At 39.2% G+C, this 22,349-nt stretch overlaps 1 protein-coding gene across 2 annotated transcripts in view; it reads left to right on the top strand.

The window, feature by feature from the left end:
• Positions 1-8,013, top strand: part of kcnc2 (potassium voltage-gated channel, Shaw-related subfamily, member 2) — a 60,870-nt gene extending 52,857 nt beyond the window's left edge. The window contains exon 4 of one of the 2 annotated variants that reach the window (XM_060890062.1): positions 7,812-8,013. In XM_060890062.1, the coding sequence (XP_060746045.1) occupies positions 7,812-7,915 (104 nt within the window). In that variant the 3' untranslated portion in view covers positions 7,916-8,013. The remainder of the gene's footprint in view (positions 1-7,811) is intronic. The other variant, XM_060890063.1, reaches the window with a different exon arrangement.
• Positions 8,014-22,349: the final 14,336 nt, after the last annotated feature.

The following is a 22,349-nucleotide window of genomic DNA, read 5'->3' as shown; positions in this document are numbered from 1 at the left end:
CTGAGGTCGTTGTGTGTCAGAGTTTGTTGTGTATCTGAGGTTGTTGTGTGTCTGAGGTCGTTGTGTGTCAGAGTTTGTTGTGTGTCTGAGGTTGTTGTGTGTCAGAGTTTGTTGTGTATCTGAGGTTGTTGTGTGTCTGAGGTTGTTGTGTGTCAGAGTTTGTTGTGTATCTGAGGTTGTTGTGTGTCTGAGGTCGTTGTGTGTCAGAGGTTGTTGTGTATCTGAGGTCGTTGTGTGCCAGAGTTTGTTGTGTATCTGAGGTTGTGTGTCTGAGGTCGTTGTGTGTCTGAGGTTGTTGTGTGTCAGAGTTTGTTGTGTATCTGAGGTTGTGTGTCTGAGGTCGTTGTGTGTCAGAGGTTGTTGTGTATCTGAGGTCGTTGTGTGCCAGAGTTTGTTGTGTATCTGAGGTTGTGTGTCTGAGGTCGTTGTGTGTCTGAGGTTGTTGTGTGTCAGAGTTTGTTGTGTATCTGAGGTTGTGTGTCTGAGGTCGTTGTGTGTCAGAGGTTGTTGTGTATCTGAGGTCGTTGTGTGCCAGAGTTTGTTGTGTATCTGAGGTTGTTGTGTCTGAGGTCGTTGTGTGTCAGAGTTTGTTGTGTATCTGAGGTTGTTGTGTGTCTGAGGTCGTTGTGTGTCAGAGTTTGTTGTGTGTCTGAGGTTGTTGTGTGTCAGAGTTTGTTGTGTATCTGAGGTTGTTGTGTGTCTGAGGTTGTTGTGTGTCAGAGTTTGTTGTGTATCTGAGGTTGTTGTGTGTCTGAGGTCGTTGTGTGTTAGAGTTTGTTGTGTATCTGAGGTTGTTGTGTGTCTGAGGTCGTTGTGTGCCAGAGTTTGTTGTGTATCTGAGGTTGTGTGTCTGAGGTCGTTGTGTGTCTGAGGTTGTTGTGTGTCAGAGTTTGTTGTGTATCTGAGGTTGTGTGTCTGAGGTCGTTGTGTGTCAGAGGTTGTTGTGTATCTGAGGTCGTTGTGTGCCAGAGTTTGTTGTGTATCTGAGGTTGTGTGTCTGAGGTCGTTGTGTGTCTGAGGTTGTTGTGTGTCAGAGTTTGTTGTGTATCTGAGGTTGTTGTGTGTCTGAGGTCGTTGTGTGTCAGAGGTTGTTGTGTATCTGAGGTCGTTGTGTGCCAGAGTTTGTTGTGTATCTGAGGTTGTTGTGTCTGAGGTCGTTGTGTGTCAGAGTTTGTTGTGTATCTGAGGTTGTTGTGTGTCTGAGGTCGTTGTGTGTCAGAGTTTGTTGTGTGTCTGAGGTTGTTGTGTGTCAGAATTTGTTGTGTATCTGAGGTTGTTGTGTGTCTGAGGTTGTTGTGTGTCAGAGTTTGTTGTGTATCTGAGGTTGTTGTGTGTCTGAGGTCGTTGTGTGTCAGAGTTTGTTGTGTATCTGAGGTTGTTGTGTGTCTGAGGTTGTTGTGTGTCAGAGTTTGTTGTGTATCTGAGGTTGTTGTGTGTCTGAGGTCGTTGTGTGTCAGAGTTTGTTGTGTATCTGAGGTTGTTGTGTGTCTGAGGTTGTTGTGTGTCAGAGTTTGTTGTGTATCTGAGGTTGTTGTGTGTCTGAGGTCGTTGTGTGTCAGAGTTTGTTGTGTATCTGAGGTTGTGTGTCTGAGGTCGTTGTGTGTCTGAGTTTGTTGTGTATCTGAGGTTGTTGTGTCTGAGGTCGTTGTGTATCTGAGGTTGTTGTGTGTCTGAGGTCGTTGTGTGTCAGAGTTTGTTGTGTATCTGAGGTTGTGTGTCTGAGGTCGTTGTGTGTCTGAGTTTGTTGTGTATCTGAGGTTGTGTGTCTGAGGTCGTTGTGTGTCTGAGGTTGTTGTGTGTCAGAGTTTGTTGTGTATCTGAGGTTGTGTGTCTGAGGTCGTTGTGTGTCAGAGGTTGTTGTGTATCTGAGGTCGTTGTGTGCCAGAGTTTGTTGTGTATCTGAGGTTGTGTGTCTGAGGTCGTTGTGTGTCTGAGGTTGTTGTGTGTCAGAGTTTGTTGTGTATCTGAGGTTGTTGTGTGTCTGAGGTCGTTGTGTGTCAGAGGTTGTTGTGTATCTGAGGTCGTTGTGTGCCAGAGTTTGTTGTGTATCTGAGGTTGTTGTGTCTGAGGTCGTTGTGTGTCAGAGTTTGTTGTGTATCTGAGGTTGTTGTGTGTCTGAGGTCGTTGTGTGTCAGAGTTTGTTGTGTGTCTGAGGTTGTTGTGTGTCAGAGTTTGTTGTGTATCTGAGGTTGTTGTGTGTCTGAGGTTGTTGTGTGTCAGAGTTTGTTGTGTATCTGAGGTTGTTGTGTGTCTGAGGTCGTTGTGTGTCAGAGTTTGTTGTGTATCTGAGGTTGTTGTGTGTCTGAGGTCGTTGTGTGTCAGAGTTTGTTGTGTATCTGAGTTTGTTGTGTATCTGAGGTTGTTGTGTGTCTGAGGTTGTTGTGTGTCAGAGTTTGTTGTGTATCTGAGGTTGTTGTGTGTCTGAGGTCGTTGTGTGTCAGAGTTTGTTGTGTATCTGAGGTTGTTGTGTGTCTGAGGTTGTTGTGTGTCAGAGTTTGTTGTGTATCTGAGGTTGTTGTGTGTCTGAGGTCGTTGTGTGTCTGAGGTCATTGTGTGTCAGAGTTTGTTGTGTATCTGAGGTTGTTGTGTGTCTAAGGTCGTTGTGTGTCAGAGTTTGTTGTGTATCTGAGGTTGTGTGTCTGAGGTTGTTGTGTGTCAGAGTTTGTTGTGTATCTGAGGTTGTGTGTCTGAGGTCGTTGTGTGTCTGAGGTTGTTGTGTGTCAGAGTTTGTTGTGTATCTGAGGTTGTTGTGTGTCTGAGGTCGTTGTGTGTTAGAGTTTGTTGTGTATCTGAGGTTGTGTGTCTGAGGTCGTTGTGTGTCTGAGGTTGTTGTGTGTCAGAGTTTGTTGTGTATCTGAGGTTGTTGTGTGTCTGAGGTCGTTGTGTGTCAGAGGTTGTTGTGTATCTGAGGTCGTTGTGTGCCAGAGTTTGTTGTGTATCTGAGGTTGTTGTGTCTGAGGTCGTTGTGTGTCAGAGTTTGTTGTGTATCTGAGGTTGTTGTGTGTCTGAGGTCGTTGTGTGTCAGAGTTTGTTGTGTGTCTGAGGTTGTTGTGTGTCAGAGTTTGTTGTGTATCTGAGGTTGTTGTGTGTCTGAGGTTGTTGTGTGTCAGAGTTTGTTGTGTATCTGAGGTTGTTGTGTGTCTGAGGTCGTTGTGTGTCAGAGGTTGTTGTGTATCTGAGGTCGTTGTGTGCCAGAGTTTGTTGTGTATCTGAGGTTGTGTGTCTGAGGTCGTTGTGTGTCTGAGGTTGTTGTGTGTCAGAGTTTGTTGTGTATCTGAGGTTGTGTGTCTGAGGTCGTTGTGTGTCAGAGGTTGTTGTGTATCTGAGGTCGTTGTGTGCCAGAGTTTGTTGTGTATCTGAGGTTGTTGTGTCTGAGGTCATTGTGTGTCAGAGTTTGTTGTGTATCTGAGGTTGTTGTGTGTCTGAGGTCGTTGTGTGTCAGAGTTTGTTGTGTGTCTGAGGTTGTTGTGTGTCAGAGTTTGTTGTGTATCTGAGGTTGTTGTGTGTCTGAGGTTGTTGTGTGTCAGAGTTTGTTGTGTATCTGAGGTTGTTGTGTGTCTGAGGTCGTTGTGTGTCAGAGGTTGTTGTGTATCTGAGGTTGTTGTGTGTCAGAGTTTGTTGTGTGTCTGAGGTCATTGTGTGTCAGAGTTTGTTGTGTATCTGAGGTTGTTGTGTGTCTAAGGTCGTTGTGTGTCAGAGTTTGTTGTGTATCTGAGGTTGTGTGTCTGAGGTTGTTGTGTGTCAGAGTTTGTTGTGTATCTGAGGTTGTGTGTCTGAGGTCGTTGTGTGTCTGAGGTTGTTGTGTGTCAGAGTTTGTTGTGTATCTGAGGTTGTTGTGTGTCTGAGGTCGTTGTGTGTTAGAGTTTGTTGTGTATCTGAGGTTGTGTGTCTGAGGTCGTTGTGTGTCTGAGGTTGTTGTGTGTCAGAGTTTGTTGTGTATCTGAGGTTGTTGTGTGTCTGAGGTCGTTGTGTGTCAGAGGTTGTTGTGTATCTGAGGTCGTTGTGTGCCAGAGTTTGTTGTGTATCTGAGGTTGTTGTGTCTGAGGTCGTTGTGTGTCAGAGTTTGTTGTGTATCTGAGGTTGTTGTGTGTCTGAGGTCGTTGTGTGTCAGAGGTTGTTGTGTATCTGAGGTCGTTGTGTGCCAGAGTTTGTTGTGTATCTGAGGTTGTTGTGTCTGAGGTCGTTGTGTGTCAGAGTTTGTTGTGTATCTGAGGTTGTTGTGTGTCTGAGGTCGTTGTGTGTCAGAGTTTGTTGTGTGTCTGAGGTTGTTGTGTGTCAGAGTTTGTTGTGTATCTGAGGTTGTTGTGTGTCTGAGGTTGTTGTGTGTCAGAGTTTGTTGTGTATCTGAGGTTGTTGTGTGTCTGAGGTCGTTGTGTGTCAGAGGTTGTTGTGTATCTGAGGTCGTTGTGTGCCAGAGTTTGTTGTGTATCTGAGGTTGTGTGTCTGAGGTCGTTGTGTGTCTGAGGTTGTTGTGTGTCAGAGTTTGTTGTGTATCTGAGGTTGTGTGTCTGAGGTCGTTGTGTGTCAGAGGTTGTTGTGTATCTGAGGTCGTTGTGTGCCAGAGTTTGTTGTGTATCTGAGGTTGTTGTGTCTGAGGTCATTGTGTGTCAGAGTTTGTTGTGTATCTGAGGTTGTTGTGTGTCTGAGGTCGTTGTGTGTCAGAGTTTGTTGTGTGTCTGAGGTTGTTGTGTGTCAGAGTTTGTTGTGTATCTGAGGTTGTTGTGTGTCTGAGGTTGTTGTGTGTCAGAGTTTGTTGTGTATCTGAGGTTGTTGTGTGTCTGAGGTCGTTGTGTGTCAGAGGTTGTTGTGTATCTGAGGTTGTTGTGTGTCAGAGTTTGTTGTGTGTCTGAGGTCATTGTGTGTCAGAGTTTGTTGTGTATCTGAGGTTGTTGTGTGTCTAAGGTCGTTGTGTGTCAGAGTTTGTTGTGTATCTGAGGTTGTGTGTCTGAGGTTGTTGTGTGTCAGAGTTTGTTGTGTATCTGAGGTTGTGTGTCTGAGGTCGTTGTGTGTCTGAGGTTGTTGTGTGTCAGAGTTTGTTGTGTATCTGAGGTTGTTGTGTGTCTGAGGTCGTTGTGTGTTAGAGTTTGTTGTGTATCTGAGGTTGTGTGTCTGAGGTCGTTGTGTGTCTGAGGTTGTTGTGTGTCAGAGTTTGTTGTGTATCTGAGGTTGTTGTGTGTCTGAGGTCGTTGTGTGTCAGAGGTTGTTGTGTATCTGAGGTCGTTGTGTGCCAGAGTTTGTTGTGTATCTGAGGTTGTTGTGTCTGAGGTCGTTGTGTGTCAGAGTTTGTTGTGTATCTGAGGTTGTTGTGTGTCTGAGGTCGTTGTGTGTCAGAGTTTGTTGTGTGTCTGAGGTTGTTGTGTGTCAGAGTTTGTTGTGTATCTGAGGTTGTTGTGTGTCTGAGGTTGTTGTGTGTCAGAGTTTGTTGTGTATCTGAGGTTGTTGTGTGTCTGAGGTCGTTGTGTGTCAGAGGTTGTTGTGTATCTGAGGTCGTTGTGTGCCAGAGTTTGTTGTGTATCTGAGGTTGTTGTGTCTGAGGTCGTTGTGTGTCAGAGTTTGTTGTGTATCTGAGGTTGTTGTGTGTCTGAGGTCGTTGTGTGTCAGAGTTTGTTGTGTGTCTGAGGTTGTTGTGTGTCAGAGTTTGTTGTGTATCTGAGGTTGTTGTGTGTCTGAGGTTGTTGTGTGTCAGAGTTTGTTGTGTATCTGAGGTTGTTGTGTGTCTGAGGTCGTTGTGTGTCAGAGTTTGTTGTGTATCTGAGGTTGTTGTGTGTCTGAGGTTGTTGTGTGTCAGAGTTTGTTGTGTATCTGAGGTTGTTGTGTGTCTGAGGTCGTTGTGTGTCAGAGTTTGTTGTGTGTCTGAGGTTGTTGTGTGTCAGAGTTTGTTGTGTATCTGAGGTTGTTGTGTGTCTGAGGTTGTTGTGTGTCAGAGTTTGTTGTGTATCTGAGGTTGTTGTGTGTCTGAGGTCGTTGTGTGTCAGAGTTTGTTGTGTATCTGAGGTTGTGTGTCTGAGGTCGTTGTGTGTCTGAGGTTGTTGTGTGTCAGAGTTTGTTGTGTATCTGAGGTTGTGTGTCTGAGGTCGTTGTGTGTCTGAGGTTGTTGTGTGTCAGAGTTTGTTGTGTATCTGAGGTTGTTGTGTGTCTGAGGTCGTTGTGTGTCAGAGGTTGTTGTGTATCTGAGGTCGTTGTGTGCCAGAGTTTGTTGTGTATCTGAGGTTGTTGTGTCTGAGGTCGTTGTGTGTCAGAGTTTGTTGTGTATCTGAGGTTGTTGTGTGTCTGAGGTCGTTGTGTGTCAGAGTTTGTTGTGTGTCTGAGGTTGTTGTGTGTCAGAGTTTGTTGTGTATCTGACGTTGTTGTGTGTCTGAGGTTGTTGTGTGTCAGAGTTTGTTGTGTATCTGAGGTTGTTGTGTGTCTGAGGTCGTTGTGTGTCAGAGGTTGTTGTGTATCTGAGGTCGTTGTGTGTCAGAGTTTGTTGTGTGTCTGAGGTCATTGTGTGTCAGAGTTTGTTGTGTATCTGAGGTTGTTGTGTGTCTGAGGTCGTTGTGTGTCAGAGTTTGTTGTGTATCTGAGGTTGTTGTGTGTCTGAGGTTGTTGTGTGTCAGAGTTTGTTGTGTATCTGAGGTTGTTGTGTGTCTGAGGTTGTTGTGTGTCAGAGTTTGTTGTGTATCTGAGGTTGTTGTGTGTCTGAGGTTGTTGTGTGTCAGAGTTTGTTGTGTATCTGAGGTTGTTGTGTGTCTGAGGTCGTTGTGTGTTAGAGTTTGTTGTGTATCTGAGGTTGTGTGTCTGAGGTCGTTGTGTGTCTGAGGTTGTTGTGTGTCAGAGTTTGTTGTGTATCTGAGGTTGTTGTGTGTCTGAGGTTGTTGTGTGTCTGAGTTTGTTGTGTATCTGAGGTTGTTGCGTGTCTGAGGTCGTTGTGTGTCTGAGTTTGTTGTGTGTCTGAGGTTGTTGTGTATCTGAGGTTGTTGTGTGTCTGAGGTTGTTGTGTGTCAGAGTTTGTTGTGTATCTGAGGTTGTTGTGTGTCTGAGGTCGTTGTGTGTCTGAGGTTGTTGTGTGTCAGAGTTTGTTGTGTATCTGAGGTTGTTGTGTGTCTGAGGTCGTTGTGTGTCAGAGTTTGTTGTGTATCTGAGGTTGTTGTGTGTCTGAGGTCGTTGTGTGTCTGAGTTTGTTGTGTATCTGAGGTTGTTGTGTGTCTGAGGTCGTTGTGTGTCTGAGTTTGTTGTGTGTCTGAGGTTGTTGCGTGTCTGCTGTGGAATATTATATACTGAGTTAGAAGTTAATCTAATTAACTAATCTATTAATGTTGCTTATTTGTATTATATTAATCTTTGTGTAATATTAAACTTTTTGTAGTTTGTTTTTTTATATTTCTGTAAAGCTGCTTTGAGACAATGTCCATTGTTAAAAGTGCTATACAAAGACATTTTAAGTGAATTGGATTGAATAGAAGTTCCTGGACAGAGATGAAGTGAAATCCTTTTTATTGTCTGTATTTTCTAAAGCAGTGGATTTTTTAAAAACAAACTAAACTCTGTATAGATTTAATGATGCTCTCCTCTTATTGACGCTAAAATAATTGTGTTTTAACTTTATTTCTGTAAAAAACTCTTGTCAACTCCTGAGGGTTAAATACTGCTTGTAAAATGAGGCTGATTTGCTCCGTCACACACACACTAAACCACATCCCCACCTGCCACCGTGTCCTTTACTGTTTTATATTTTTTTTTTATTGAAATAAAAGCTTAACACTGTACATTTGTGTGTATTCATATGAATACAGGTTAGCGTGTGTTAATATCTCACTCTTTTGTGTCTCAAGGCTTTGAGAAATCCCGAAGTTTAACCAACATAGCAGTGACATCACCATACAGCTCGCCCTGTCCAATCAGACGCTTCCACTCGCCGATTCCATCAGTCCAATGAATCACAGCATCTGCATATTACAGACACTTTCTTTGTGGGCGGGGCTACATATATCTACTTATTTATTATTAAAACTATTTTAGGCAATAAAGAATAGAATTTAAACCACAGCAGCATTAATTCAGGTATATAAAGTGTAAATAAATCTTTAGATACGATACAGATAACCTGGGCTTCCATTTATTCTGGTTTCCACTTGCCCTAGTGGGAGGAGTTAGAGGGGTCAGAATCATTGTGGCTGCACAGGCGATCTGCACATTAACAATCTGAACTGATTTAAAGTGACTATGAATATGGTGTTTATAACCCTTATTGTAGCATTGTTTATAACCATGCTCTGATCCTGACATGCACTATTACCCCTTTTCTTCCACACTAAAAATGACCTATCCTTTTGTCCTGAATAAATACCCCTTAATATTCCTTACTTGCACCTTTCTGCCCCCACAGTTGCACCATCTCAGTATATAACTGAATTGTGTTTATATATAAAAATTATTTTATTGTTTAATTTTAAAAAATAACACAGACAACTGCAGTAAACAGACATGTATAATTATCCAAATACAATGATCATGTATTACATGTGTATTAAACATGTAATAAGCTTTTTTATTTAAGCTTTATATTAACACATTTTTAATAATCACAATGCCTGGCTAATAGTTTAAATATATTATTATTTATGAATTGCTGTGCCTCAGAAACTGTTATATTACCAAACAACTACTTTATATTCACTTCACATTAAACTTCATTTCCCATCATGCTTCATGTTGACATCACTGACATCACTGTGCATCTGCTCTCACACTGTGTTCTATAGTAAACATGCTATGACTGTAGTGAAAAGGTGTTTGATAAAATATGTAAACTGAACTATGTTTGTAATCCTATGTATCACACACACCTGTGTGTAACGTTGTGTAGATGTTGTGTTTACTCCCTGTATAATCTGTGTTAAAGCTGTTGTTGATTCAAAATGTTGTTGTTTCAGCTGTGGCTAAACCTCTGGCTGAAATACAACTGATATCAGCTAAAGGTGGAGAGGGTGGAGCCAATATAGACTCAGATGGATTTGACGATTTGGATTGGACAGTATGGAACCGAATAACTCTGTGATTGGACAGTCTGGACTAGCATGTCTCTGTTTGGACATTGTGGAGGAGAACGACTGTGACTGGACACTGTATTGGACAATCTGGATTAGAAAAACTCTTTGGATACACTTGAACGAGTCTGATTAGATGACTCTGATTGGACACCTGGCTGATGGATTGGACAGTCTGGAATTGTGTGTTGAACTGAAACATAATTGAGATTGGATTATCACACCTCTGACTGACCTGTATGCATCATCATATCTCAGCAGTACCAGAGTATCACATCTCTATAACCGGACAGCATGGATTATCTTACCTCTCTGATTGGACAGTACAGATTTGCACCAATTTTTAATGGACGGTATGGATTATCATATCCACAATTAGACAGTACAGATTATCTTATATTTTTGATTGGACAGTATAGATTATCATATATTTTTAAGTGGACAGTATGGATTAGCATATCTCTGATTGGACAGTATGGATTAACACCTCCAGTTGAAGCAGCTTCATAGTTAAACACTGTATTTGTACAGAAGAATATAAACACACAACTGCCCCACAGTACCCATATCCTTTCTGTCACCATCCAAAAAGCCCATAAACCCTGTTCCTCCTTATTATCTTTATTATTGCCCCTAGTTTACCTGCCCCCTCCTAAATGCCTTATATTCCCCTAAATGTCCTTTTTTGCACAATGATTCTCCAAATGACTGTGCTGCATTTTTGCCCCACCAAACTACCCTTGCTGCCACTCCTCTACCCTTATGTGTCCCTGCTCCTTTGTTGACACATAAATTGCCCCTAAAAATTTTAAATTAATGTTAAATTTAAACATACTGCATTTGTACAGCAGACCACATTACCATAAATACCCTGTCTCTACGTACAATACCCCCACATAAATGCCCCACCCAGAGTAGGTGTGTGTACACTGTGTGTGAAATTGGAGTGTTAGTGTGTTACAGAGTAGAAACATAATCTGTTAATAAATGTAACCTGAACATCATGATTCTATGCTGTTTATCTTTAGAGAAAGAGAAATAGTGTGTGTGTGCGTGCGTGCTGCGTGCTTGTGTGTGTGTGTGTGTGTGTGTGTGTGTGACATGCAATTTTCATTGTTAAGAAAAGAAAGAACAAAAGAAAGTCTGATGTGATGTGCAATAATAATAATACAAACCGAAACAGCACTGTGATTACACACACACACACACACACACACACACACACACACACATACAAATACACACACTCAGGCCACACAGGCATCTACACTCTAATTAGGAGCTTTAGCCATGTAGAGATTTAAGCTGTTGTGTGTGTGGTGTGTGTGTTTGTGTGTGTGTGTTTGTGTGTGTGTGTGTGTTTCTTTACACCACCTACACAACCTTATGTGTTATATGATTATATGAATGTTGTTTTCTGTAAAAACACTTTTTGATGCTATCATTTGTACTTTTAGTCTTGTGTTAACAGGGTTGTGTGTCGTTGTTGTTTAAAAGTGTGTGTTGTATGTGAGACGTGTGTGTGTTAACATTTTATAGTTTTCAGTGTCTATTATTGATATTTTGTAATGCATGCAGACACAAATGTAAATGATTCCTATAATTAAATACAATTCTTACAGGTTCTTTATTTAGCGTATTGTTTAATCAGTAAACAGTAATTAATGAAGTGAATCATATCCATAATAAAAATAATAAATATCACAAACATGCTACAGGATTTAAGTAATAATGGAGTGTAAAGTGAAGTATCTGAACTAAACAATGAGAACGTATTCATGATGAAGATTGCAGTATTAATAAAAAAAATGTGTGGAACTGATTAAGAGAATGTTATGAAAACTTGTATGAATGATAAAAAATCTTGATGATGGAAGTCGTATTAATGAGGAAGATTGATATCAGTTGCTTTTCTCCCTATATATGTGACCCCTTGGTGCATTTATTCATAAACATGGTATTAACTTCCACTGTTACACTGATGACACACAGCTATATGTTTCAGCTCAGTCAGATGTGAGTCACCAGCTTAATACTGTAAGACTGAAGATAGTGTGAAGGACATTAGACAGTGGACACTTACTAACTTCCTCCTGCTTAACTCTGACACACAGAAGTTCTTGTACCAGGACCACAGACAGCCAGAGGTAAGCTTTCTGATTGTATTATTATGGATGAAAGCTCTAGTATTGATGATGAGCTTTATTGATATCAGTTACAGTATTAATGATGAATGTCTTAGTAAACAGATTATATATTAGAATTTATAAAAAATATTATTATAAAAATATTATTATATATAGACTATATTAATAACAAACTCTAAATTTGTTTTATTGTTCATAAAGTAATATACAGCCTACATACTACACGGTTCTAACTTGAATCTTGAAAGACATTAAACCCCCCAAATAAATAATAACAGGTAAAAAACGTATTAACACTATGACACACTTTATAGCATTATGTTTATCAATGCATTTTACTTTCTTAATTCAATTTATTCTCTAAAACAAAAACATAAATGATAAAACTGTATGTGTGTGTGAGTGTTTTTTTTTGTGTGTGTGTGTGTGTGAGAGAGAGAGAGAGAAAGAGAGCGAGAGAGAGAGAGATATTTTGGTGTGTGAAGGTGTGATGATGTTATTAGCCACTAAATTCAGCTTCCCAGTCCTCCCTCACAATCCATGGCCGTCTTTGCACCCATCACCGTGGAAACTGTTGCCGTGGCAGAGACGTAAACAGCAGGAATAGGCACGGGTTTTGGCTACAGACAACAACCCCCACCACCACAGCTCTGTCTCTATGACAACTGGGGATTCACTGTATCAGTGTGGAACCTTAATGAAGATAAGTTCAGCTCAGGATGTGTCTCAAATCTTACATTCTAACATCAAATATACATCAAACATACATTATACAGTATAGTCAAGTTCAATTTAATATTTAATCATGGAATTGTGTGTGTGTGTGTGTGTGTATGTGTGTGTGTGTGTGTGTGTGTGTGTGTGTGTGTGTGTGTTAAGGTTGAGGGATTTTAACAATGGATGCTTTACAGAGATATATAAATTCAGTATATAAATTATAAATTGAACATTAAAAACTACCTCAGATGAGAAGAAACTTTGAGAGGAATTAGACTCAAAAGAGAACCTCATCCTCATCCGGGTAACACTGGACATTTTTGAACAAATGTTCTAGTCCCATGGTATCTAAAGTCTGTAGCCTAGTGAACCTGAGTTGATGTATTCAATGTTAGAGATTTAAGCACTTATGTACGTCGCTCTGGATAAGGGCGTCTGCCAAATGCTGTAAATGTAAATGTAAATAATATAAACATATAGCTGTGTGTCATCAGCATAACAGTGAAAGTTAATACCATATTTAAGAAAAATTGCACCAAGGCGTAGCATATATAGGGAGATAAATTATGGGCCTAAAACAGAACCCTGTGGAACACTGAACATTACCTTAGTTTGTTTAGAGTCATCAGTTAGATCTATGAACTGATATCGATCTCTCAAATAAGACCTGATCCAGGAGAGATCTGTCTCTTTAACACCAACAACATGTTCTAGTCTATCAAGTAAAATAACATGGTCAATGGTATCAAAAGCTGCACTAAGATCAAGTAACACCAGCAAAGAGACGCAACCCTGATCAGAGACCAGTAACAGGTCATTTACCACTTTAACCAGCGCTGTCTCTGTGCTGTGGTGAGGCCTAAATCCTGACTGATACAGTTGGAGATAAAGGGGAGGTTTTGATAGTGTAATATACTGTACATAATAAGTGTATAGATATATACAGGTCATGTGTATCCAAACTCTGTTAGTTACATAAATAGTTTGTGATGAATTACATTTTAACACACAGTCTAACACACACACACACACACACACACACACACACACACACACACGTTTCCTCCTTCTGCACTGCTTTATCATTCAGTAAACTATAAACAGTGTGTGGAATCACCAATATGATGCTCACATGAGTGAAAAATAAATAGATGGAATGAATTATTGAATGTAATAAATGAATTAGATACAATATTAAGAGGTTCACTTTAGACTGCAATTTATCTATAATACACTCCTGCACTTTATACATGACTGAACATCTGATGGTTTGGTACAGGGGCGTAGATTACGCGGGGGACGCGGGGGACATGTCCCCCACACTTTTTATAAAAAGTAAATTCGTCCCCCTCACTTTTTTAGTGGAGAGTTGTGTTCACCACATGTTGAGGTGTTAATGGAGCAATGTATATAAATGCAGAGTGATTTAAAATTCAAAGAGACAAGAAAGTTTAAGATCGTCTATACATGACTTTCAGTCACTCACTTGTCACGTCATCATCACGCGCCCCCAGTATTGTAGCTCGAGTCGCACCCGCGGTCCAGCGTTCAGTTACGATGAGCTCAAAGGGGCAAAAAACGCTTCACTCCTTTTTTATAAAAATGTCAAGCAGTGTAAGTTGGCATATGGTATCAGAATTGTTTAGCAAGTTTTAATTTAAAGGATTATAAGGAAAAATAGCTGCTTTGACAAACGTTATATAAACTCTTTTATAACGTCTTTTGTTTTAACAAGTGTGTTATCAAAACCCTTCAAATAAGAATAAAGATAATGTTGAACTGAGATTTTACAGTATGTTTAACTGCCAATTCTACATCATATAAAGTGTGTGTCACTGTATGTACACGACAGAGACAAGGACGACGAATAGTGACATTAAAGATGTCATTTTAATAATAAGGAGCAGGTAAATAAGGTACAAAGATGTCCTTTTAAGGGTACTGTCCCAGTGGTGAGCTGTTCTATTTCTTTCTTTCTTTCTGTTTTATAATCATATATAATCATAACACATATAAAGCATGATTAAAAAAATCATGATTAAAAATAAAACCTGTCATTTACACAAGGGTTAACTGAAAAAAAAAAAAAAGAACACAGATAACACTAGACATCCCCCCCCCCACTTTTTAAATGATGGCTACGCCCTTGGTTTGATATGTGTGCTTTTCAACCTCTCCCTTTCCTCAAGTCGCCATGGAAACTCCCAGTTCTGTGTTTGTGTGTGTGTCTAGGTGTGTGTGTGTCTATGTTTGTGTGTGTCTGTGTGTGTGTGAGTGTGTCTGTGTGTGTGTGTGAATGTGTGTGTGTGTGTGTGTGTGTGTGTGTGTCTGTGAGTGTGTGTGTGTGTGTGTGTGTCTGTGAGTGTGTGTGTGTTGCTATATTTGTTTCTTATTTTATTCAAATGACCTAATATTTTCATACTAATAATTATTCATATTACACAGATGAATAAATAGAATAGAATTAAAGGCATAAACGTTTAATAAAAGTAAAAACAGGGATGTGAATTAATATAAAATTAAGATGCAGATTTAATAATTAAATAAAATAAAAAATCTAAATAACAAAACTCATTACTGAATAAGTTAAAATTCTAATGTAATTCATAAAATAATGTAAAAGATACAAAATAAAAAATATTATACTATTATAATATTATTAATATATAATAATAATATAAAAATATTTTCCACATGAACAACAATGTTATTGTCATTTTTAGTTTTACATTGTAATTTTATTTCTATTATGATTGAACATATTTGAACACATTATAATTTATGCAAAGTCCCTAATTCACCATTGTATTCTTTATGATCTGGTGGGTGTGTGTGTGTGTGTGTGTGTGTGTGTGTGTGTGTGTGTGTGTGTGTGAGAGAGAGAGAGAGAGAGAGAGAGAGAGAGAGAGAGAGAGAGAGAGAGAGAGAGACTAAAAGCAGAACTGTCAGTGTTTATAAAACTTGAACTAAAAGCAGAACCTAAAGCACAAACAGATCAATATCAAGACTTAGAAATGAAAGTATAATAATAATAATAATAATAATAATAATAATAAGAAGAAGAAGAAGAAGAAGAAGAAGAATGATGTGTGTGACAGACTCTCTATCTGATTCAAGCAGAATCCATGGCAGAGAACAGAGTGAGATTCAACACAAATGTAGGAGAATACGGCTTAACAGATGGCAAGTCAAGAATAAATGGACTGTTTCACACACACACACACACACACACACACACACACACACACACACACACACACACACACACACATACACAAACACACACAAAACATTAATATGAGTCCTTCACTGTTTAGAGGATGTTTATGAATAAACAGTGACTGATGATTATATAATGAGGAATGGAGGAATCCATTCAGTGTCGTTGTCAATATCGTCCAGTTTCACAAGTAGTTTGGTCCTTAGATTGGACATTATGATGTAATAAACGCATTTGTATACGCAAGGGCCAAACAAACATAATAAGATTAATACCACGCTCACTGGGATTATCATTGAACTGTATTTTCAAGGCCGCTGTATGCGTTGTGTATGTCAGTGAGGCAATGGAGATTTTGCACAGCGCAATCTTGGTCATGTCCATCTTTGCTGGACAAAAGCCTCACTACACGCTTCACAAAGTTCCGTTATGAAATTAGTGGTCATGGTCCATGCTCCCGTTCTCATGGTCTGGGTGAAACATGTACAGATTTTCCTCTGGCCATTCATACTTAATTTGTGTTGTGTAATTTGTCAGCTGCTAGCTTTCGTCCCAACAGGCACCTCAGCTTAACCCTAACCCTTTGCAAAAACGTTCCAACTCCAAACCAAACCTCCCCCCGACTTCTCTTGGGTCAGGGAGGTGCTCATGAGCATGCTCAATGTCCTTTAGTGTCCAGGGACGGTGTACTAGCATGGGGTCTCCATCTGGTCCAGCTACTTCCACCATGGGCATTGTAGTCACACTCTGAAGTTGCTCTTTAACCTCTGGAGTCAAAGCCTCTTCTTCGACAGATTCAGGATCAGCATTCTCCTTTTGCTTTTCTTTCTGGGGTGTACGATCCGCGATCAATGGGGAGGGTGAACTCTTTTCATTGGCTCCGCACGAGATGACTCCGTATCCATGAACACCTGTCAACCTGACCCACTGCTCCCAGACGTGGTCGAGGAGGCGGTCCATCCAGGTCAGGATCATCTGAAAAAGACTTAAGACACTGGAGACTTTGTGAGCTTCTCATTGCACTCTGTGTTTTCTGTACATATTGTATAGATACTTTCTGTGGAGTAGATCATGCTTTTCTCAACCTTTTCTCTGCCTCTAATTTCCACATGTGAAAAGCTGTCCAGTCTTCTTCCTGACATTATCTTTTTCAATATGGATTAGGTTACCTTTCAGGAAGTCTAACTGTTTTAAGCTATAACTACCGCCGTCTGGGAAGCCACACTCCGTCACCCACCACATTAGTTGTGATACAGAATCAGGACCATAATTATTTCTCATAAAATTCACATTAGGTCCAGTGACACTCTGTTTTACTGAGCTTGCTCTTAGATTTACTGTTGACCATGACTACCTTAGTTTGATGTTGACAGTCTCTGTGCAAGAAAGCTTGTTTTGTCTTGATCTTTTAGTCTCTTAGTCTCTATCTGTACTCTGTGTTATGTGTGTGTACCTTATCTTTATTGTTGGCCTCTTTTCTCTTGTCTAACCCGCTCTCCGCAGAGTCTATGCCGAGCTCGTCAGCCCTTAGTGGTGGGTTTTCTAAAACCTCACAAACAAGACACCTTTAGCACCTAATCCCAGATTAGTGCCATGGTTTACTTTACTTTTTATTCCTAGACCATGCATTAGGTGTCTATCCAGGTCCCTGACCTGTCGACAGATCCAGATCTAAATCCTGTTTTTATAGCAAACAAAAAATATAATTTTACTATTCAACTCTAATGAATTTAACTATGGTTTTCTGAAAAACTCTTACAACCTTACCATTACTTAGCAGTGTTCTCTAACACAAATAAAAATAAGTTCTCTCACCTTCCACGTGTCCAATTACTTTGATTCCAGCGCTGAGGCGGCTCACGGTGAACTCCCGAGTCCTCTCACGCTCATGGCCAATTCTACGGTTTGAGGTGAAGTTAACAGCCTTCAAGGCTCAAGGCCTATGAGCCTCCCCTCGAATCCCCGAAGTCGAGTCTCAAACGCGGAATCCTGCTGATTACGCCAACTTTTTGTGGAAGTTTTGAAGTTTGAGAGATTTAAAGTACAAAGTATCACACTGGTAGGGACGTTCAAGAGTAAAAACGTTTCACAATTCATTGTGTTCAGCTGTGCAGCAGGACCCAACACTCTGCATATAGCATGAGTAAGGCCGGGCCCTGATCATTGATTACATCAAGATTTTATTGACTGGATTCAAACAAAGAAGACATGTAAAAGCAAAACATCATCAATCATTGGCTTAAATGCATTGCCTGCTCATCTCCTGACTCAGCTAATCTGGACCAACCAAGGTCTACTGGAAGGTGTTTATGCCTAATTCCAGACAACTTGTCTCCAGTCCCCTGTGCCCTTGTCATAATCTTAAAAAAAAAAACAACCTCTGGCAATGACAATTTCTTGTCACAATAACTACCAGTCACAAGAAGCATACAAGGACAAGGCCTTACAAACATCTCTAAAGTAAAAATTTCCACCACATTCTTTGCTAGTATTATTTGATCTTATACAGTTTTTGATACCATTGACCATGTTATTTTACTTGATAGGCTAGAACATGTTGTTGGTGTTAAAGGGACAGCTCTCTCCTGGATCGGGTCTTATTTGTCAGATCGCTATCAGTTTGTAGATCTAAATGGTGACCACTCTAAACAAATGAAGGTAATGTTTGGTGTTCCACAAGGTTCTGTTTTAGGCCCATTGCTTTTCTCCCTATATATGCTACCCTTTGGTGCAATTATTTGTAATCTCTGAGTTTACAAATTATTTGTAATCGTAAACTCTGAGTTCAGCACAGACCTGATTGCTGATAAAGATCAGAACATACAGTACAGCTGACTGACACAACACTGGTTCAAAAGAAGGCATGACGTCTCCTGGTGGCTTCATACACAACAATCCCATGAGTCACTGACTGACCATGAAGATCAATCCCTGGCAAGGTGACCACCGGGCGATGAGACTCCAACCAGCTGTACAGGATTGACGAAGTAGCTCCGTAAGAAGAGATGATCAGGCTAGGAACTCGGAACACCTGGAGCTCAAGAGTGGCATATATACATACAGTATAGCTCGACAGAGGGAGAGAATAATTGTTAGGCATGACCGTAATCAGGTGATGGACAATGTAAATTATTTGTAAAGTGCAGACAGGGACTCCATCAAGACTAGCTATGACATCATAACTTAAAGGCTAGAGCCAGAAGGTGACACAGACATGAGGGCTTCCTGGGATGTAAAGTGTCCCACCACTCCACAGTCTGTAAACCTGAGTGACTTGTGAGGGTGGTAAGGAGACAACATCCAGACATCCCAGTTCACCAAACACTCTATGACCATGAACCCTCCAGATCTGTTCCTTTACCTGAGAAAAGCTATTCATACAAAGCTAGACTAAACAAATGTGTTTTTAGCCTGGACCTAAACACTGAGACTGAGTTCAGCACAGATCTGATTGCTCTTGTAGAAAGGACATTATTTACATTTACACTATTTACTGTAGAGTGTCACCCAAATGAGGATGAGGTTCACTTCTGAGTCTGGTTCCTCTCAAGGTTTCTTCCTCATATCATCTCAGGGAGTTTTTCCTTTTCACTGTCGCCTCAGTCTTGCTCATTAGGGACAGGGATAAATATATAATATCATAAATTTTAAGTTAATCTTTTTAAATTAATTGAATATATTAATTTCTTTATTTTTAGCCTTATTTTTCTTATTAATAATATTATCAATTTATTTCTTGTTCTCTCACTTCTGTTTCCATACTTCTATAAAGCTGCTTTGAGACAATGGGAATTGTTAAAAGTCCTATAAAAAAAATGAATTGAATTGAAATATAATGATTTATAATCCCAACTCTAAGTGTTTATAATACTAGAACTAAAAGCAAAACCTGGAGCAAAAACAGATCTAAATCTAGACTTAGAAATGACAGTAAAATAATAATAATAATAATAATAATAATAATAATAATAATAATAATAATAATAATAATGATGTGTGTGACAGACTCTCTATCTGATTCAAGCAGAATCCATGGCAGAGAACAGAGTGAGATTCAACACAAATGTAGGAGAATACGGCTTAACAGATGGCAAGTCAAGAATAAATGGACTGTTTCATACACACACACACACACACACACACACACACACACACACACACACACACACACACACACATTAATATGTGTCCAGAGTCCTTCACTGTTTAGAGGATATTATGAATAAACAGTGACAGGTGATGACATAATGATTTATAATCCAGTGATTTAACCACTTGCAGTGTTTATAATAATAATAATAATAATAATAATAATAATAATAATAATACATTTTATTTAAAAATGGCTAAACGAACAGAAGCTACAACAAGGGAAACATGAAGAAGATCTGAGAGTATGCTTCGTACTTTTATTTATAATGATATACAGTTATTATAATTCATTTATAATGATTATTTTTAATAAAAAAATTTACTTTTTATTCCTAGACCAAAAAATTATTTATAATACCACTCTCTGTGTCACTCTGGTTCCTCTCAAGGTTTCTTCACCACCATCACCTCTGACTTGCTCATTATAAATGTAATGTTTCTATCTGTGTTTATATGTGTGTGTATGTGTGTGTGTGTGTGTGTGTGTGTGTTTGTGTGTGATCATGGTGCTCAGGTGTGTATGACACAGAGGTGTTTCAGTGTTTCCAGGGCAACAGGTTTTTGGCCAATATGCAAATGAGGTCTGATTCGTAACACACATCATTTGAGAAGGTGCTACCACATGGCTGCTCTCAGACACATAGAAACACAAACAAATAAATAAATAAACAGAGATTGAATGGTGATGATAGAGACCTCCTACAAACCCACAAATAACTACCACTACTTATAATAATAATAATAATAATAATAATAATAATAATAATAATAATAATAATAATAACAATAATAATAATTATTATTGTTATTATTATTATTATTATTATTATTATTATTATTATTGTTATTATTATTATTATTATCATCATCATCATCATTAAAAAACAAAAGAAATTAAGAATAGAAATATTTGGTTCAATTGAAATGAAAAAGAGACCAGCAACAAAATCAATAAATAATAAAGAAATAATATGACTGAAATGAAAGTAACAAAAATGAGAAAGAAGGAAAGAGAAATGCAGAATATTAAATAATAATAATTATTATTATTATAATAATTTAATAATAATCACTACAAATACATTGAATTTAACTTATTTGGTCTATAAAGTTTCTGTCTTTAATAAGAGACTCAGAGCTCTGTGATGACTGAGATTACTCTCTAAAGAACTTGGATCTCAGATCAGACACTTTTATTACAGAGTTTACACAATTTTATTGCTTTTTTAAATATAATTTTTATTAAACTTTGTGATAAATTTTGTGTTTCCTGTAATTTCATGGGGGCATGGTGGCTTAGTGGTTAGCACGTTTGCCTCACACCTCCAGGGTTGGGGTTCGATTCCCCCCTCCGCCTTGTGTGTGTGGAGTTTGCATGTTCTCCCCGTGCCTCGGGGGTTTCCTCCGGGTACTCCGGTTTCCTCCCCCGGTCCAAAGACATGCATGGTAGGTTGTTTGGCATGTGAATGAGAGTGTGTGTGCCCTGTGATGGGTTGGCACTCCGTCCAGGGTGTATCCTACCTTGATGCCCAATGACGCCTGAGATAGGCACAGGCTCCCCGTGACCCGAGAAGTTTGGATAAGCGGTAGAAGATGAGTGAATGTAATTTTACAAAATTTATATAATATATATTTTAACAGTGTCCTGTTCTTCTTTAGCTCCATAACATTTTTTCATTTCTCTTATTTTTAACTTCTCCATTTTTCCATTGTGTCCTAGTTCTGTTTAAATCCTCCTATTTTCCTGAAGACTCTCAGCTCTGACTGCAGTATGTCTTGTTTATGTTGTGATTCACGTGTGTTAAAGATGAATATTGTTTGTTCCGTTCAGACTTTAACGTGTTAAAAAGTCATGATGAAGATCAGGAACAACACCAGCAGAAGAAACTTCATTTGAGGCTTGAAGAAGAGACCAACGTTAACAACAGGGCTAAAGCTAAAGATTGTCCTGTAAATGATCCAGGATCAGGTTATTAAACCCTCGTCCTCCTCCTCATATCGTTCACACAAAGCATCCTGGGCCACCAGAATATGGCAGATAGAGATGCTTTTCTGTATTTCTAACAGATTTTCTCACCATTTTCTTTTCACTTTCTTTTAACTCTAATTGTTGAATGTTTTTCTTAAGTTTAATGAAATAAACAAATGAAATGGAAAGTGAAACTTGAAAAGTTCAAGTGAAGATGAACCTTAAAGATTTCAGTCAAGAAGCCTGAGTTTTTATGTCTGATGAATTCGTCACTCTGCACTTTGTTCTAATGCATCACTTCCCTTCAGTCCAAAGCTGTTTAATCTTGTGGATAAAATGGAGAAGATTGTTGTATCCAAGCAACATGGCGGTTGCCAGGTGACAGACACAAAGGTCCTAAGACCAAGTGTGTGTGTGTGTGTGTGTGTGTGTGTGTGTGTGTGACATCTAGATATTAATACTAATGTAAAAATACTGGCTAGGTTTAGTTAAATAACATTAATATCAGAAGGTTAATATCCACTGAACACATCATGACCCAGTGCTAGCTCTGTTAGCTGTGATGCTAAGCGTGATCAATTCCAGTGTAAAGTCATATGGACTGTTTTCTGACCCTGTTTCAGTTCTGTTCTCACTCTGTGTTTAAGCTGTCGGTATAAAGGACTTAAATCATTAGCCATTAACTAACCCGACACCTAGTGTCCATGTTTCCCTGTTGCCTAGCAACAGCATTCTCATGGATTTAACCACTTGTAGTTCATCAAAATCATCCAAATCACACTGATAATTGTTTTTCTGCATCCTGTTAATAAATCCTGGCAGAAATCAGGCAGTTTTAGTGTCTAACTGTAGAACCATGTGATAAACGGAAAGCTTTTTTTTTACCTTCATTATATTTTAAAAAAAGAAATAGATTTTTTGACACTGCTGATTAAATCAAATGCCTTCATTGTGATATGGGTTTTGGTTTTGTAGTAAGGAAATGTAGTGAAGTGTCAGTGCTGTGTAACAGTCAGAGCTGAAGTTCTCCACATCTTCAGGACAGAGGAGTTTACACCATGTTTTCTCTGTAAGATTATTTCTTTATTGAACTTGAAGAAAGAATAAAGAGAGACTGC

Source organism: Tachysurus vachellii, chromosome 16 (assembly GCF_030014155.1).
Source record: "Tachysurus vachellii isolate PV-2020 chromosome 16, HZAU_Pvac_v1, whole genome shotgun sequence".
In the NCBI taxonomy this organism is placed as follows: domain Eukaryota; kingdom Metazoa; phylum Chordata; class Actinopteri; order Siluriformes; family Bagridae; genus Tachysurus; species Tachysurus vachellii.
Note: the sequence above shows the minus strand (reverse complement) of the source record. Positions and strands in the feature narration are given on the sequence as shown.